General features: G+C 30.4%; 1 protein-coding gene across 2 annotated transcripts; it reads left to right on the forward strand.

Annotated features, from left to right (window-relative positions):
- The first annotated feature begins 1,310 nt into the window (after window positions 1-1,310).
- On the forward strand, window positions 1,311-18,952 carry LOC134725857 (uncharacterized). Of its 2 annotated transcripts, none has more exons than XM_063590088.1 (11): window positions 1,311-1,471; window positions 9,898-9,998; window positions 10,745-10,839; window positions 11,886-11,995; window positions 12,502-12,624; window positions 13,235-13,529; window positions 14,115-14,450; window positions 14,865-15,038; window positions 16,281-16,356; window positions 16,991-17,040; window positions 17,762-18,952. In XM_063590088.1, the coding sequence occupies exons 1-11, from the start codon at window positions 1,446-1,448 to the stop codon at window positions 17,867-17,869; spliced, it is 1,494 nt and encodes a 497-aa protein (XP_063446158.1). In that variant the 5' UTR covers window positions 1,311-1,445; the 3' UTR covers window positions 17,870-18,952. The 2 variants fall into 2 exon arrangements, with proteins under 2 accessions (XP_063446158.1, XP_063446159.1); XM_063590089.1 differs by lacking the exon at window positions 1,311-1,471 and adding an exon at window positions 4,788-4,906.

An 18,952-nucleotide genomic window follows, 5' to 3' on the forward strand; every position in this document is an offset into this window, starting at 1 on the left:
CTAGATAGCCCCTCCATATTTGAATAGATTCTCTACAAATTTGTATGAAGATTTCCAATTTTTAATCCTTGAATAAATTTGATTACCAGAAACATCATAAATGGGTACCATTTTATTGAGAGAACTTAGTTGAGAGCATTTTAATGTGATAAAAGCATTCTGAAAATTGTGGAACTATTCTTTTTGGTAGGAGTCTTGTCAAAATATCCCATAACGAAGTCATGTTCCCCGGGTAGAGACTCCTTTATTTTTTAAATTAACTTCAAATTTGTATGATGATTGCACTCATTCACATCTTTGATGATTATAATTATCAGACATATTTTGAATTGAGGGACCATTTATTAATTTCACTATAAGCTCTTCTCTGTATGGCATGGGTGTATATTCAGGACAAGAACAAGTTCATAAAACATCAATTAGTACATTAAGAACATTTAATGGATTTGGAGATAACAGTTGGTATGGGACCAGACATGAGAATAAACAAGCCTCCATGAGTTATTGATTATGTTTATGAGCAAACAGCTTTGCATTCTACTAAATCGTTGTGTTTATTTAATATCCCAGTTAACTGCATATTTATACCATCAAATCAAGCAGTCAAATGGTCACAGATTTTATTCAACTGCTGTAGAAGAAACACAGTCAAGTCTTTAAATGTAAAGGGATGAAGAAGTGTTACCATAAAATTTCTTTTCATATATTTATTGTACTGGGTCATTTGAAAGGTAAGGGAGAGATTTTTTAATTGCCATAAAAAAGTCCAATTAAAAATTGATTTATCTCCTTTAACTAATGTTTTACATGGTTCAAAACTGTCTTTTCATCAATTTTCGCAATTAAATATACTTGAAGCTAAAATATGCATCCATGAAATTTCAAAGGGAGAATTAAAAAAGTCCGAAAAAAATTTCATTAAAATAGGGGGGATAGATGATATTGGATACATGGAAGCTTATTGACCACTTAGTTTTGACTAAATATCAGTACTGCCAAGTTTCATGAAGCAAATGTGTAAGATTTTGCCAAAATTGTACAGAGAAAAAAAAATGATCAAAGGAAAATGTTGCCAAAGATGCATGAAAATGTGTGCGTCTCAATTGCTATAGAATTTGCACCCCTGGAATATAGCATGATTAAATACAAAATTCTATGTCTTAATCTTAAAAGTATAGAATATACTTTAAAAAAGCAAGCATGAAACACAATTTTTTTTTTATAGCAATTGAAAAATTACTTCCTCATGTATCTTTCAAATGACTCATATTACAATCAATATATATGTAAAGTAAATGTAAGCTTAAACTTTCATTATCTCTGCACTTTGAAGAATTGACTGTGGTTTTTATTACATTTAGTATTTTCTTAGAAAATTGTCTAAAATGAAGCACTGAGTGGTTGTGTTAGATATCAAATGAGCCTAACTAACAATCTATCTCATAATGTGGAAACCAAGGCGTAAAAGAAGGTAAATATGCTTGATTTTCCTATATCTATTGATTTTGTTACTTTTTCATTTTGATGATTCTACAGCAGTTATTTTATGGGTCGGAATGTTAAATGATCAACAATATGTTTAGAGAAATACTTATAATCAAGTCACAAAAACTTTATAAAAGAACAATACCATTTACAGTGCATATTCAAAAGTGCTTAGTCTTTCCACAATACCAATTGCTATTTTTTTTAACAAGCCATACTGACTGTTGCTAACTGATAAACTGATTTTGTAATAAAAAAAGAATATTTTCATCATTGAATTCCAGAGAATGAGTGCCGAATGCAGGGGCGGATCCAGCCATTTTAAAAGGGGCTCCCAATCCAGGAAAAAGGGAGATCCAACTATATGTCCCCATTCAAATGCATTGATCGTCCAATAAAAGGGGGTTCCAACCCCGGAACCCTCACTGGATCCGCCACTGGCATGAAATTGGAATAAAATAATCGTACTCATAATAAATATAAGGAAGATGGGTGTCAAGAAATTTTACTTGGATATGAAAACTTTTATACAATTAATAAGATCTTATTAGTTTTAAAAAAAGAGTGTTGTTGTCCACTAAATTCTTTTATTTTCTAAAAGGAATTTATCTGTTGATATTAAAAGGACCTTAATAAAAGTCACATTGTATTTAATCTGATGAAATTTAATGTGATATACAACCTTTAAATCATGTTTTCAATTATTATTTTCAAAAAAATTACTCAAACAAAGTGAATTGGTCTTTTTTTTCAGAACAACTCTTAGTATTAGTCTAGTAACCATGAAACGATATCTAGAACAAATAACTCCTATAAATTTCCTTATGATGGAAGTTGACACTTGATAAAACAAAGATGCTGCTGATTACAGAAAATGTAAATTATTTCCTTTTAATATCAGCAGATCGATAATAGTTACAGAAAAAAGTATACAGTAATTTTTTGTTTGTAAATATACTAAGCTGTGTATAATATGACGTAATTTTTTTCCAAAGTTGAATTTTTCTAATGATTTCTAAAATTATTTAACATTTCACAGCAGTTTTATACTTTTACTTATATTATTCATTCCTTATTTTTATTAACTATGTATTTACATTGTATCACAGATCAAATTTATTTGTTCATTGTGGGTTTATAATTTGTGTTACTATGTTTTTTTATCTGAGTTAAGCCATTCCAATTGACATTTTATTGTGTGTCTTTCTATGTTGTGATGTTATACTATTGTTTCAGAAAAGGGAGAAGGTTTGGTACCATTTAAACATTTAATCCCACTGTTTGCACCTGTTCTAAGTTAGGAACCTGATATTCAGTGGTTTTTGTCTGTTTATGTGGTTCATAAGTGTTTCTTGTTTCTTGTTTTTTATATAGATTACTCAGTTGGTTTTCCCGTTTGAATGGTCTTACACTATACATTTTGAGGCCCTTATAGCTTGCTGTTCTGTGTGAACCTAGGCTCAGTGTTGAAGGCTGTACCTTGACCTATAATGGTTAACTTTTATAAATTGTGACTTGGATGTAGAGTTGTCTCATTTGCACTCATACTCCATCTTCCTGTATCTGATTTATTCACATTGTTTAGTTTTTAGCTCACCTGACCTGAAAGGTCAAGTGAGCTTTTCTCATCACTTGGCGTTCGTCTTCCTGTGTCCGTTGTCCGTTAACTTTTTTAACCAAACTTGGCCACAATCATCATGGGGGTATCTAGTTCAAAAAAATGTGTCCGATGACCTGGCCATCCAACCAAGATGGCTGCAATGGCTAAAAATAGAACACAGGGGTAAAATGTATATTTTGGCTAATATCTTTGAAACCAAAGCATTTAGAGCAAATCTGACGGGGTAAAATTGTTAATCAGGTCAAGATCTATCTGCTCTGAAATTTTCAGACAAATCAGACAACCTGTTGTTGGGTTGCTGCCCCTGAATTTGTAATTTTAAGGAAATTTTGTAGTTTTTGGTTATTATCTTGAATACTATTATAGATAGAGATTAACTGTAAGCAGCAATAATGTTCAGCAAAGTAAGATCTACAAATAAGTTAAAATGACCAAAATTTTCAGAGGAACCCTTAAGGAGTTATTGTCCTTTTAATATAGTCAATATTGAACAACTTTTGTCATTTTTTTAACTTGTACAAAAATCTTCTTTTCTAAAACTATGGGCCAAATTTAACCAAACTTGGCCACAATCATAACTAGGATATCTATTAAAAAAAAGTGTCAAATGACCCCGCCTACCAACCAAGATGGCTGACATCAGTAAATACAGTAACAGGTGAGCGACACAGGTTCTTGAGAGCCTCTTGTTCTTGATGGTCTGAGAAATTAAAAAAAAAACCCAGAACTACAGACAATACATGTAATGTGATGGAACCAATTTGTCAAGATGTAGTGATCCTAAATTCTGTCAGAAGCAGTGGTTTCATTGTTGTTAACATTTAGGTTCAGTCTGTGGTTAAAGATTTTCAAATATATATAATTTTGTCAAACCTTTCTGGCATTTCAAGCTAAATTGGACAAAAAGACTAAAATACTGTATTAGAGGGACTAATTAAAATACTACTGTATTGGAGGTACTAAAATACTGTATTGGAGGTCTAAAATACTACTGTATTGGAGGGACTAAAATACTGTATTAGAGGGACTAAAATACTGTATTGGAGGGACAAAAATACTGTATTGGAGGAATTTACGAAAAAAGCAAAATTTTGACAACTTTTATTTTCATTTTTCTGTATTATTGAATATTGACTGCAGTCTGGTTTTTTTTTTACAATTCACATTTAAAAACAGTCTACGGTTAAACTTATTTAGTCACCAATAACTTATAATCTGCATTTATAAAATTTTGGACAGCTTTTTTATAACCAATAGACTTCAGAGTAAATTTTAATTTAAAAAAAAAACACATTTTTTCATTGATTAATGAACATCATTTATAAATTACTGTTATCAAAAATTTGTATGGATAAATAACTGAAAATAAGATAAAATTGTGACAGTGAGGAATTTTTATTAAAATAATTTAGCCCTAACAAAAAAATATTTAGAAAAAGGGGGGTTCATTCCAAAGCGCCTATGGAAATGATTTATAAAACATCTTATTTTATAAATGAAAATATTACAGCCTTCATTTATAATAAATTGAAGTGATACTACGACAGCAATAGCACAGCTAAATGTCTTTAGTTGTGTTTCCGACTGTAGAGCATCATTTTAACTTAAAATAATTTCCACTTTGAGATAATCCCCCAAATTTCCGGAATTTCGGCGTTAGTCCGTTATTGAAGCATATTTATAAAATATTCCGGAACTCCTCTCGACTTTCCTTGTTTACAGTGTTGCCAATCAAAACTTTATTGTCATTTCTCATTTCACATGTTGAAAACGATTCTGACATTCAAATAACAAACATAGGTAAGAAAACATAAGGCATCCTTTACTTTTTGAAGCAACAAGAATTTAAAATTACCCTTAGGAACGACACATTTAAAAAAAAAACTGTTAATTATGCAATTTGCTTTCCTCACCCAACTGGGACATGTACACATGTCACATTATATACTGACTTTTGGTTATAGTGATTGAAACCTACGTATTCTTCAAATAAAACAATTTAAGAGATCCCCAAATGTGTCATGTATCATTTAGAAGAAATAAATCACTACCAATCCAGTTACTCTACTCTCTAGATTCTTGTACTGATTTATTTCTTCTAAATGATTCCGACACATGTGTATCCTTACTATCTTACTGTAGTACAATCAGTCATCTTGTTCGTTAGTTCGGTATTTGGGTTTGTATTTATCACGCGGGAAAACTTTGCCATGACTTGCCACTTCACTACACAAATACCTAGTCACCTAAGCATTCAAAATTAGTGCATAATTCATTTTTTCTGCTCTTCTAAATAAAAAAAAAGGCAGTGTCTGCGGGGGTACGAATAGTCAAATTGCCGTTCTAGGCTGCGCATACCCACATCTGGTTTTCAAATAAAATGCCATCGGATCAGCTATAAAACGTGAAAAATCTACGGACATTATCGATAATATGGGGATATCGCGTCACCAGTAAACTTAATTTGTGACCATCAAATCCAGGATTGATGCCGTGGAAGCTTAAAATACAATACAGTTATCTACTAAATGTACAATGATGGAAAATGAAACTGTACAGTCCCAGTAAAAGAAAAACATGATAGAAATTAATACTATTATAAAATTTTAATGCAAATTTAAAAATAAAATTTTTATAAATTAAAAATATACCCATATGATATTTTAAAATAATCTTTAAGTAAAATGTAAAACAGAAACTAAAATTTTAATATATATATAACTTCTAAAATTAAAGCTTGAGTTTATAAAAATTAAAATTTAAAGAAGCAAGTTATAATGAATAATGAAACGTGAACGTAGGCTGGCAACCGTGCTGGCAACATTTGAAATGTGCAGCCGGGTTGAAATCTGTGCCAAAACAATCATATTTGATATGTAAAATTTGTTCCAAATCTTAATTAGTTACATGAATCTTTTGTAATTAGTTTAAATTTGTGCCTCATTCACACGTACATTTAATTCGAATTGAATTCGAATCGAATGCGAATCGAATTCGCTAATCACCATACACTCTTCTTTTTTAATTCGAATTAGCTAATTGGAATTATCCAATTCGCATTAGAAATACGCTTTTGTTAATTCGAATTGAAAGTCAACGTCGTTTGGACGTAAAACGTTTCGAATGCGATTTAAACTAATTCGAATTAGTTAATGCGAATTGAATTCGAATTACGTGTGAACTCAGCATGATATTATTACTTGCTTCTTCAATTTTTATAAACTCAAGCTTTAATTTTAGTAGTTTCATTTTACTTTATTCTTTTACAGGGACTGTACAGTTTCATTTTCCATCATTGTGCATTTAATTTTGCAATGTTTATTATGTATCATTATTTAATAAATACAATTTGAACATATAATTTTTTCATATTCTTCACTCGTTCTACACGAAATCACCATATTATCGAAAATTTTTGTAAATATTTCACGTTTCATTCCCGATTCGATGGCATTTTAATAGAAACCGGATGTGGGTACGCGCAGCCTAGAACGACAGTTTGACTATTCGTACCCGCATGTGGGTACGCGCAGACACTGCCTAAAAAAAACTTTTCTAAAGATATGTTTCATTGTTATTCAAAGGTATTGACTTTGTTCAAAAATGGCTGTTTCAAACCTGATATCCGAATGCCTAAATACAAAATGTACATTTCAGAACTTCACAAAATCCCATTTCTGGCCTCCATTGTTTTGTGCACATTACATTCAGCCTCATCAATCTAAGTGGCAGACAAAACAGGCCAAGCAAATCATACTTTTAAGAAGCACCTTGCATCTTACACAATATTCCATGCGAAAAAAACTTCAAAATTGAAAGGAAAACTTCGGTAAAAAACGATGTTCATGCCATATTTTGTTCAGGAATATAGAGTAGGTTAATAGAGAATAATAAACATATATATGTACATATATTTTTCATAAAAAAAAAATTTGATTCAATAGAAAAAGTTCAAATATTCTTAGGCCACACCAATTTGATTCCTTGTTCGACGGACCCGCCTGCACCTATTTTTTTCAAAACAGATTTTTTTAATTTTTATTATATTCCTGCTTCCCGCATCCGGAAATGAAATCATGTCCATTTCCCGCATCGGTTTTTTGTAAATATAATGTAAAGATCTCAACATTTGTTTTTTAAAATCACAGTCTAGCCTTTATATAACGATTTTAAACCTATCAGCACCCACAACACTGTCAATATCTGCGAGAATATTTGTTTCAGAATGGAACCAATTTATTCCAAGCGAGAGTGCTCCGATATAAATAGAAATACCAGTACAGAACAAAACGTTGGTTTCTTTCCCCCTAACTTATTTTCCCTATAAAAAAAAAGTACCCACAAATGTTCCGTTGTTAAAATAAAGTACAAAGAACTTCTGAAGGATTTACCTTCAACTGCAATTATAATGTATGGTGACGGTCATACCCGCTGCAGGTTTGTGCACCTGTCCTGGTTGATTCAGAGACCTGTCGTTCAGCAGTTATCGTTTGTTGATGTGGTTCATTGGTAAATTTTCCCCGTTTGGAAATATAATTTAGATCGTTGGTTTTCCTGTTCGAATTGTCTACAATATTAAGTTGTGGTCCCTTATAGCTTGCTGGTTGGTCTTGATCAAAGCACTGTGTAAAAGGCCGTACTTTGACCTATTATATGTTATTATCAGGTTGGGACTAACCCTCCCTCAGACAAGGGCCTTGAAGGGGTCATTTTACCATGTTTACTGTTCAGTCTGTTGTAGAAATGAAAATAGAAATTCTAAGGATTTGTACAGTGCTACTATACAAAACCTTTGACAACTTAGAATTTTTTACTCAAAAAGAGGAGAAATACATTATATTTTCTAAAAGAGGGATGGGTCCACTTATTTTGAATAATATTAAACTGTTAAAGTAAATGTGTTAACATGGTTAAAGTCCAGGAATATAACAAAATTCTTGGACATGTTTTGACCATTTAATACCAAATATTAGTTCTTTTGGAAAATATAAGCCCTTTTGTACTTAAGATGTTTTTACAAAAAAAATATATTATGACTTTAATATTTTGACCCCTCATAAAAGGGATATTCATAACATTAAGGGGTTGTTCTGAACCTGATTATAACTTGGATGGAGAATTGTCTCATTGTCAGTCACACATACATAGACCAGATTTAATTATTCAATTATTTCTTGTTGAACAGGGAAAAAATACTTTATAAATTAAAGAACTGTCAAGGTACAAGTGATAAATCAAGTTTTAATATAGTCAAAACTTACTATTTTATGTTTACAAAAAAAAATTATAATCGCTCGCCTTTACTTTTTAAGCTTCGCCTCAAAAATTTGCAAATTAAATATTTTTTTATTAAAATTTTCAAATCGCTCGCTCGCCCCAATTTTTGGAGTCCAAAAATCCGTAGAACAAGAAATTAAATTGGTGTGGCCTTACTATCATGACAGTAGGTAAATATTCATATAAAATTCCATTAATGTCCAATTTCATGGCTAAAAATGAGGTTTCCTATTGAATAACATAATTTATAGCAATCTATTTCAAAACAATATCACACAACAAATGATATAATTGCCTCAGACTAAAAAAAATCACCTAATTGTCAATAGAGCAATTTGATTGGGTATAACGATTCAAATGGTCACATGGTTTTGACGCCATTGGAAATAATGTTTACAAACAGGGTCAGCAGCTTTAGTATGGAGAAACATTGTACATGAAGTGACTGAGAAACATACACGGTAATGAAAAAAATTAGCTAAATCTACAGAAAAAAAGGAAAAAGAAAGGTGAACAACTTACCACCATAGCAGGATATAAAGATGTGGTCACACCTTGGTGTAAACTTGAACTTGAAAAAAACGTTTTCTCTTAAATAAATAAATCATGACCTGTAACAAATGCCAAATGGACACACAGAGGATTTGTATGATATGCAAGATACAATGTAAGAGAAACAGAAACATACAGAACAGAACAGATGTCAAGTAACATACATCCAAAATTATCAAACAGATGAGTACTGCATATAATGGGCACCTAAGGGAAGTGTACCTGATAAAAGGAATGAACAAGATAAGCAGAAAAGTAAAGATGGCAGTAATAATACATATAAATGACCATAAAATAATAGAAAAATATCCATGTAATATTCCGCCTGTAAATGAGTTGCTAGATAGTGAAGATGTGCTCTTACTGCTAGATCCATCATGAATAATAAACATTTATGACACACAAGAAATATCTATGATATACCAATAATTGGCATCAATTGGCATTTATCCGTTTAACATTCAGTATGTATCCGTTTTATCCGTTTTATAAAAATCCTTCTGTTCATGTCTGTTTAACATCTATTCATCCATTTTATTAGTTACAAGTCTGGTATAAGTATGTTGGTGAATTTGTCTACCAGATCTCCAATGGATGTATAACGGACAAGTAACAGATACAAAATGAAAATGAAAAGAATAAGTACTGTATAGCACGGACGCCAACTAGATGTCCATTCAAAGTTTTAGTATGCTGAAAATTTTTCACCGGAAAGATCAGATGTTGACAGAGAAAACGGGACATGAATGGACATGAAAAGCACATGGAGGAAGTCTTAAATGAGTATTAAGAAGTATTGAGAAAAAATTACCTTCAGCATCCATGTGTGCTATCTGGTAAGGTGTAACTGGCGCTTAATACACCTTTAAATGAAATAATTCGTCTGCCTATACTGGACACTAAATATTTTCATTGTGTCAATGTAGTATTTAACTGCAATAAATCTGATTTTTGTCTTACAGAGTATACTCAAGAAGAATGGCTGAAGAAAATTGGCCAGTGAAGGTTTATATTTATGATATAAGTAAAGGAATGGCCAGGTCTTTATCGCAGGCCTTCATTGGTAAGTTAGTCAGTAGAAAGTTAATAATTTACTTAAAAGAATGCTAATGTTATAGACATTCAATTTTAAGCTGTCCAGTAAATTTTTATGGCATAGTATAAATTTGCTGAGGTCCAGTCGCTCAGGTCTCGGATGGTGTTTTGTTCAGTTGTGAGCTTCTCAGTTATAGTTTAATATGTAAGAAAATGGTATAATATTTTATAATATTACAAAAGTAAACAAATGGTCAAAGGTACAACTGCTATACATGTCAAGAGGTAATACACTACAAGTGAAAAGAGTCACATAAAAGTTAAAACAAAAATGTTGGCCCAACATCAAATACTATATAATAGTAGTTCATGTTTAACTAATGAATTCTTGAAAACACTGATTGAAATGAATTATGAAAATTTTCAGAAATATCATTTTAGAAAGGATTTCTAAGTTTGTTTTTTTTAAAAGCTTACAAATTTGTAAAGAATAAAAGGAAAATATTGAAAAATGAATGTCTCTTATCCACATGCTATAGATTTATTGCTAAAAGTTATTATATCAAACTAAATAAGAATTTTATTAATCTATTAATTAAGAACCCATAAAAGGCATCATTTAACAACAACAATATGCATAATATGATTTGAAAAAAGAAAAACAAGAACCTAATAATAATTCTATCATGTTATTGACATGATCAGAGCCTGACACATCATGTGTCGTATATAACTATTACAACATATCTTATAATAAACAAACATATATTTCAGGAAAACAGATAAATGGCGTATGGCACACAGGGATTGTAGCTTATGGTCAGGAATATTATTTTGGTGGAATGGGAGGAATAGAATCTTGCCGACCAGTAAGTACATGTATAGCTCTTTCTCTAATTATTACCAAATTTATGCTTTGCCCAATCAAAATAGCATAATTAAAATGTTTAAAGGAAACACATATAATTTATATGATATAATGTCATTTTCTGCTTTCTCGTGTTGTTGGAATTACAACAAAAGAACAAATCTCAGCATTGTTTGAGATAGACGAAACTGAGCTGGTGTGTAATTTTGACAATTTCAATCCGGATTTCGCTTGATGGCAAACACCTAGCAAGTGCTACAGAGGCGAGATTGTTTAATGTACTACATCTGTTGAAAACATATATACGATTAACCATGAACAACAACAGGTTATTATTGCTAGCATTACTGCATATTCAATTCTGTATCACAAAAATGTGTTGTTTATTTATTCAATAAATCTTGCTTTACTCTAGTCAGAAGATCTATTAAGAAGATTTCTGAATAGTTTTGCATTCATGAATTGTTTATAAGTCCTATTTACATGTAGCTCCTCTTTTAACTGTCCTATGACGGAAAACTGAAAAAAATGAAAATTTCTGCATAAAAGTGGACCCAAATATTTTTTGACTTGCTCTGCTGGGTGGCAGATACATTTTGTAGCTTGAATAACATTTCATTCTAGCTACGCCCCTGTATGTTGATATTTATTTATAACTAATGTATCGTTCGTTTGATCTCAGTTCCACATTGGTCAAAATTTAATTGTGACATCAAGTTTCTTACTTTTCTTTGAATTTTCTATTATGACCTCACTAAAAAAGGCAACCATGCTTGAGGTCTCCATTCAGATTCTGGCTAATTGTGTGCACATTTTGTTGATTGTTAGGAATGAAAGCTTGCCATTGAGTACAAAAAAAATGTATATGTGTTTACTAAATGATAATAAAACCTTTTTTTAACATATTTACCGATCCAATTTATATTATATGAAATGTGAGAACATAATCTTTTCATCAATTATATATTATTGTATTATTGATTATTTGATAAACTTTTTGGGGGAAATCTTTGCATATTGATTTAAATATATTTAATTTTTTGACAGGGAGGAACAGTGTTAGGCCAACCAGACCAAATAGAACATTTAGGAACAACACAGATACCTAAAGAAATGTTCCATAATTATTTACTAGAGTTAGGACAGTCAACTTTCAGGTATTCAGAGTTATAAGAAGTTTCTATAATATCAGTTAAAACTAGTGACTATTTTCATTTTTGAATAATTACAATAGATGTATGTTTCATTATAAAACCTTTTTCTGATTGGCTAACTGCACATCTCGTGTTATTCCTTTGTCAATTGCATTACACAATACAATTTATCATTCCTGATGACACGAGGTCCTACAATAAAGTGCACAGGTGAATAAGTTAAAAACTTGATAAAAATTGTGTTTTTCATGATCCTAGCTAATAAATGAAATTATAAGTATTGAATGCTTCTTTTGTAACTTCATAGGTTTTTACAAGCATTGACCGTGTGCACATTTTTAGAATGAAGCGCTTCTGCACTTTATACAACATGTACTTTGGTCAACGCTTTTACACCTCAATGAAGTTACAGAAAGAAGCATTCAATTCTTAATTAAAAGAAGTCTGTATATTTTTTTTAACTAAAAATATCTTGTATCATAATAAAAGAAAGTTTTAATTATTTTCAGACCACATGATTATCATCTCCTAGAACATAACTGTAATAACTTTAGTTCTGAGGTTGCTCAGTTTCTGACAGGACAAGACATTCCATCACATATTACATCACTTCCTGCAGAAGTTATGAGCACGTAAGTATATATTTAGTTCTAAACCAACAATAAAGTTTAACATTGGTATTTGCTGTTTACCAGTCAAAATAATGTGTTTAAGCATAGAGAAATATATATATTATCATCATGAACTTGCATGTAATGTTTCCTGTTGGACATTAAACATTTATTTATCAATCAATTTATTTATCAATCAATCAATCAATCAAACTTAAAATATTCAAAATTTCCAGTTATTGACTTGAAGTGATGCCACAAAGATTCATTATAGGCCCCTTGAAAAAATCATTGTTAAAAGCCTTATGGTGACTTATAACTGCTTACATCCTTACATTCGGACTCTATATAGCAGTCTCATTGACAATTGTTCCATAACTCCTTATTTCTGTATTGTGGCTTAATTGATGCATTATGAATTCTCATGAAATATTCAATGAAGTTGCTTATTCTTAAAAATATTGGACCAGTCTGGTTTAAATATCAGTGTTTCAATAATTTTATAAAAATCCTCTATTTTTAAGGATTCCTTTAATCTACTGATACAATGAAGTAAAATATGAGAGCTGAAAGTTTTATGTATGAATTGATATTATTTTTTTTTAATAAATATACACATATTTATAATTAGACCACTAGGACAGATGATAAAACCTCTAATAGATACAATGTCAGTTCAGCCCAGTGGTGGACATTCTGTGTTTAGTCAACAGGAACTCAATACCATGTCATCAGGATCCCAGAAAGTGGAACAAGCACCTATTCCTCCAGTCCACCAGGGTAAGAGTCAACAGGAAACAGTACCAGAGGCTACAGCAGGGAACAGTTTACCGGGATCTGCCAACAGCAGTAGATCAGATACATCAAACTTTGACCCCTCCTCTGAGGAAGAGACGGACATGTATGAGCCATATGTTTACACAGAGGTTAGTACCTTTGTTTATTATACTAAATTCAAAATTATTGTTAATTCCAAATATGTTACTGCAAAGAATGTAACATACATTCAGAAAGACACAAAATCCATGTATAACCATGGTTTTCTAAATGTTGGAATTGAAAATTATGTGAGACACAGAAGATATTTCTATATAAAAACCTCTGCACAGTCAGATCAAATTATTATTGAAACAATATGAACAACCAATAATTTTGCATATACAGTTTTGTCATCATGATTAAAGGCAACTAGAAGTATCCTTGTACTAATGGAACAAATGGAAGTTTTTAACAACCTTGACTGACTATACACTACAGCCCTTGCACGGTCAAATAAATTGTATACTAGGGGGTATTAAACAACCTTGACTACCCATGATAATCTCACACTACAGGCATGAGTTTATATTAAATTTTAGTGCCAAATTTGTTCACCATTATGAAGTTGTTGTTATAATAATGAGAGAAGATGGTGGGTGGACATCAATTATCTTTACAACGCAATCAAACCTAATAAAGACATTAAGAAACACCTCCCTTAAAAAAAAATATTTGTTTTTGTTTTATTTTAGGCAATACCTGGTTTACAGACTCTAAAAGATAAAATAGGGAGTAAACTGACCACCAAAAATTTAGAATCATTAGATGATATGTATGAGTATCTATCATTAAAAGATAAATCTCAGTGGTCTTTGGGTAAAGATCATATACAGTCCATACATACAGTGATTGGTGATGGGAGGATGGGAGATGATGTCAGAGTGGGCGTGTACAAACTTCTACAATCTCTTGTTCTATTCGAGGATTTTATTACATTGTTACAACATGAACCAACAGAAATGATAAAGAATATTGTACAACATTATGACCAGTTGACAGACACTGTACATACAGCCATACTAAAATTAGTAAGTTACACAAGTCAAGTTGAAGTAGTTTAAGGTGTCTCATAAATATATTCAAATTTACGGCATGCTGGTTGATTTAAAAGAGAAATGTATAAATATGCAGTTGAAAGATATGGAAACATGTTATTTTCGTTGAAGTTTTTGCTTCATGGCTTTCATTTACAATTTATATCAGGCTTACATAATAAGATAAGCTTTTCACTATTACTGTTACAGGTAAGATGTTGTTAGTTGGAAGTTATAAAAGATCTTTGTGATAAGTCTGACATAAATCCTCCTCACAGTAGAGATACAGTTGTTTGACTCATGAAGGCAAACATAATTGGAGTATTTTTCATGTGACAAACACATTACATAAACTTTTTAATTTGTGACACTTTTATAGATTTGGTAGTAATGAAAGATTTTTTTCAGCTTACCAATTTAACCAGCACACAGAAAGGACAAGAATTTGTAATGACAGAATCTGAGGATGAGAGTAGTCTATCTTATCTGACCAGTCAGTTCTGTATTAATTGTATCTTGTCAGATAAGTCGGAAGTCAACAACTTAATAGCTACAGCAGTGTATAACTTGTGTAGATATCAGGTTTGTATTTTTAACATTTTCCTGTTTTTCCTGTTTTTCATTTAATTTCAAAATGTGAAAAATAGAACTCTTTAAGAACTGTTTCATTAAAATACAAAATGTCTTCCACCTTCAAGGAATTTAAAAAAAAATGTTTTGTCATAGTTTTGTAAGTGCCAACAAAATTCATTTGATTTTATAGATCAATTTTTTTTGTGTGAAAGTCTAAAGAGCAGTTGTAGTAAAATTCTGATATTAAAAAAAGATCAACAAATATGAAATTGCTAATATACAGTTAAAGCTAAACCTTTTGAAAATCTTAAGATTTTTATTTATTTTTGGGGTGGGGTGATTTGTTGGTTAACATTTTATGTTAATTTCTGAATCTATATACTATAAATGATGGTTCTCTTAGAAGTATCCACCATATTGAATGCCTTTTTACTTAAATATTGTTGTATGTATACCACATTGAAGTAGAAATTAAGTTTGGCATTTATATAAATATTCAAGAAGTATGAATTAAAATGCAGAATTTTACTTTCTAGATAAAGGAGTAGGGTCGGTTAGGGTACATTTTGGTCTTAAATTTCAGGTTCATCTGAAGAAAGATTTTGTACACTTTTTAACACTTAAGTGTCTACTCCAAATGATTCAATTAGTTTATGTGAAAGATTTGAACTGATTTAGTCATTTTGGACGTTCATATTCAAGCTTAAATATGTAAAATCTATCAAATATGCCATAATATGTCACTTTTCAGATAGTTTTGGTAAAAAATGAAAGTGGCCTCATCTGTGTTCATCCTCAACCTTTATATAGTTATGTATTATCATCAAATACAACTTACATTTAAATATTAAGAATGAACACTAGAGCAGCCACTTCCATTTAAGACGAAAACCGTCTAAAATTTAACACAAATGCTAAAATTGTGAAGATTTCAGTAATTTAGCATGACTTAATGATGCCAGTACCCAATATATGTGCATTAAATTTTCAGCACCAACCCTTATTTATGTAGCAGAAGTATTCTTCTTTCCAATAAATATGTAAAAGTTTACATTATAACAATTTTGTTAAACTGATATATTTTGGGGCCAAAAAGGGCTCTTACTGAACCTACTCCTTTGAAAATTAAAAAAATACTACCTTTAAGGTTATTTTAAGAATATTTATAGATTATATCCTTGGTTGCATAATCTGTTTTAGATTATGATGAAGATGATACATATGTTTTACACAATCATTTGCTGTTTTCAGATACCAGAGGCACATCAGATAGAAATAGGAAGTGCTGTATTAGAATGTTTACAGAGAGATTTATCAGAACAAACAGGTTTGTATAAGTCTTTTAAAACTAATAACATTTATATACCGGTAGATGTTTTTAATTCCAACATAATTATAATACTTTCATAAGGTTGTTACATATTTACCAACAAAATGTGGCTTCCTTAATGAAAATATCAGAAAATGAAAGCAGCCTATTTAAAAGAATAAAGGAATAGATACTTTGTTCAACTAGAATTTAGTTCTCAGTAACTTCTTACTTATGATAACCCCCCTAGTTTGTGGTATATATATATATGGATCTTATAATAAGACCAAATGAAAAGTCATTTGCATATACAATGTAGTGTGGTATTAAATATTTTTAATGTTTGGTTTTTAGACTAGCTACTATTAAATTTTAAAAATCTGATTGTTTTTCGAGATTACTTGTCAAAACTGACTAGTTTAGTTGTGTCTTTTGCAAGAGTCCAGTTTTTGCAACAAAAGTGGTGGAAAGCAAAACATAAGTATTGCTTTTCCACTTTCCAGTTATTTCTGCTTAAGTCAGTTTGTTACATGAAACTAAGTGAGGTATAGCAGTAATATTTTCTATCAAGTTGCAATAGGATATATTAGTATAAATCAGTTTGAAGGCTATTTCAAGGTATTTTACATTATGTGTTATTTTCCATTTCCAGCATTCCACCTATTAACATCCTTGTTACTGTTGATGAAGAACAATGCAGAGGTATACATATTTCTTATTTTGCCAGTAGTATCAAAGAGATTTTTTTCAGTATACATTAAAATTATTAAAAAATCTACTTTGAAATTACAAAGCTAATTAAAATTTTACATTACAGAGGATTCTACTTTAAAGTAAAAAAAATAAAAAATATTTATTCATAATTTTTAACATTGGATCCTATGCTGAATACATTTAAAGTATAAAAATAAGAAGATGTGGCATGATTACCAATGAGAGAACACTCCACAAGAGACCAAATGACACAGAAAGTAACAACTATAGGTCACTGTATGACCTTCATCTTGATAATTTCTTTTAAAATTTGAGTAATGTCAGCAATAATAATGACAAAATATTCTTTGTTTTAAATCAGACACATTGGAAAACAATTGTTTTTATCGGATACCTCTCCATATGGTGGATATGAGATAGTCTTTTCTAAAATAAATTTTAAAAATGTACAACTGAATAGTCCTTGTAATACACTACTATCTTCTCTGAAACCCTAGGATAAATTTGAAACAATTTTAACATAAATGATAAAGGCAATATCTGACTCTACTTAACAAGAGAATTTGTGTCCAAAGGAGACCATTTCCAGTAAGTGTACAACTCAGTGACATTTTTGTGAGAGTACTTATATTTTATTTTTTTAAACAAGATTTTAAACAAGAAAATAAATTTACACATGTACTTTAAAACTTGAAATTTTATATTACAGATGTGTGACTTGGCCAGTATTGTTGGAATGAACTGCTCACAACATGAAAAACTATCACCTAGAGTTAAAGAACTGTGTAGTAAAGCTCAGGAATTCTCAGCATTGTGATATATATATAATGTTCATATAAAAAGAACAATATCAAAACTTGATGTGCATTGCACTGATTTTACAGTACACATCATGGAGATTTTTTACAGATATTTGTAGCATCATCCATCACATCACCCAAATGTGAACGTTACTTAAAACTGTGCCAATATAGAAAAAAAATCTAAAAGAAATATGTCAAATTCACAACTGCAAGTTGCAATGCTTGCATTCTTTATTATTTTCTTCAAAAATAGTACATGTTTGATTCCTTTTCGTCGGATTCAACAATGGTTTAAAATTCAAACAGATTTTAAGACATTCTACAAATAGTCTGTTAGTCATTTTGAAAAGGCCAATACGCCCCCTCCCCAACCAAATAAAAAGTTTTATTTATTATGTGGGTTGGAAATTAACATGCTGTTTTTAAGTCACCATTTGCATACAGTATTTTGTCTTGTGATTACAATTTAAATGTTGTTGTTTTTTAAATTCAAAATAAAATGTGCCAGTTGATATTATGGGAGCAAAGAAATTATTATGTTAAAATTTGATTCACCATTTTACAATATTTTTTATACATATTTTATTATCACCACTTAAGGATGTACTTAGGTGAGGTTTTGGAATTTGTGTTAGATGTTCAGAATCCTTGTTTTTTTTTTACCATAATATACAAGGTAAATATTTGCCCCAAAACATTCATTTATCTTTTTATATAAGACTTAATAGCTCATAAAATGCCAAAATTTAAGCAGATTTTTTCTTTTTTTTTCTTTTGATTTGAGACCCAAATAATGCCAATGCAAATATAAGGTAAAAGTCTGAGACAGCCTTTTCCAGTCATATTTTTAAAATCAAATATCTCAAAAAGAAGCTCCATGACCTATCAATATTTAAAGCTTATTTTGTGTCTTAATTTATGCTCTTTCAACAAAAAGCATCAATTTTAAATTGTTTTTTTTTATTTCACCTAAGTACATCCTTAAACCATATATTTGTTGAGCAACCATGGCAAATGTCTGTTGTATCATGACATGTTTTGAAATTTTGCTATCTTTGTTATTTATTTGAAAATAAAATGTAATAAAGAATGTTAAA

The sequence above is a fragment of the Mytilus trossulus genome, chromosome 7 (assembly GCF_036588685.1).
Source record: "Mytilus trossulus isolate FHL-02 chromosome 7, PNRI_Mtr1.1.1.hap1, whole genome shotgun sequence".
NCBI classification, from domain to species: Eukaryota; Metazoa; Mollusca; class Bivalvia; order Mytilida; family Mytilidae; genus Mytilus; species Mytilus trossulus.

What these genes read in the sequence shown, in the direction of transcription:
- LOC134725857 (XM_063590088.1), top strand. Translation starts at nt 1,446, where the DNA reads ATGTGGAAACCAAGGCGTAAAAGAAG. An exon ending in CCTGCAGAAGTTATGAGCAC is followed by an intron (nt 12,625 to 13,234) that starts GTAAGTATATAT and finishes ATTTATAATTAG; the next exon opens with ACCACTAGGACAGATGATAA. An exon ending in AGCCATATGTTTACACAGAG is followed by an intron (nt 13,530 to 14,114) that starts GTTAGTACCTTT and finishes GTTTTATTTTAG; the next exon opens with GCAATACCTGGTTTACAGAC.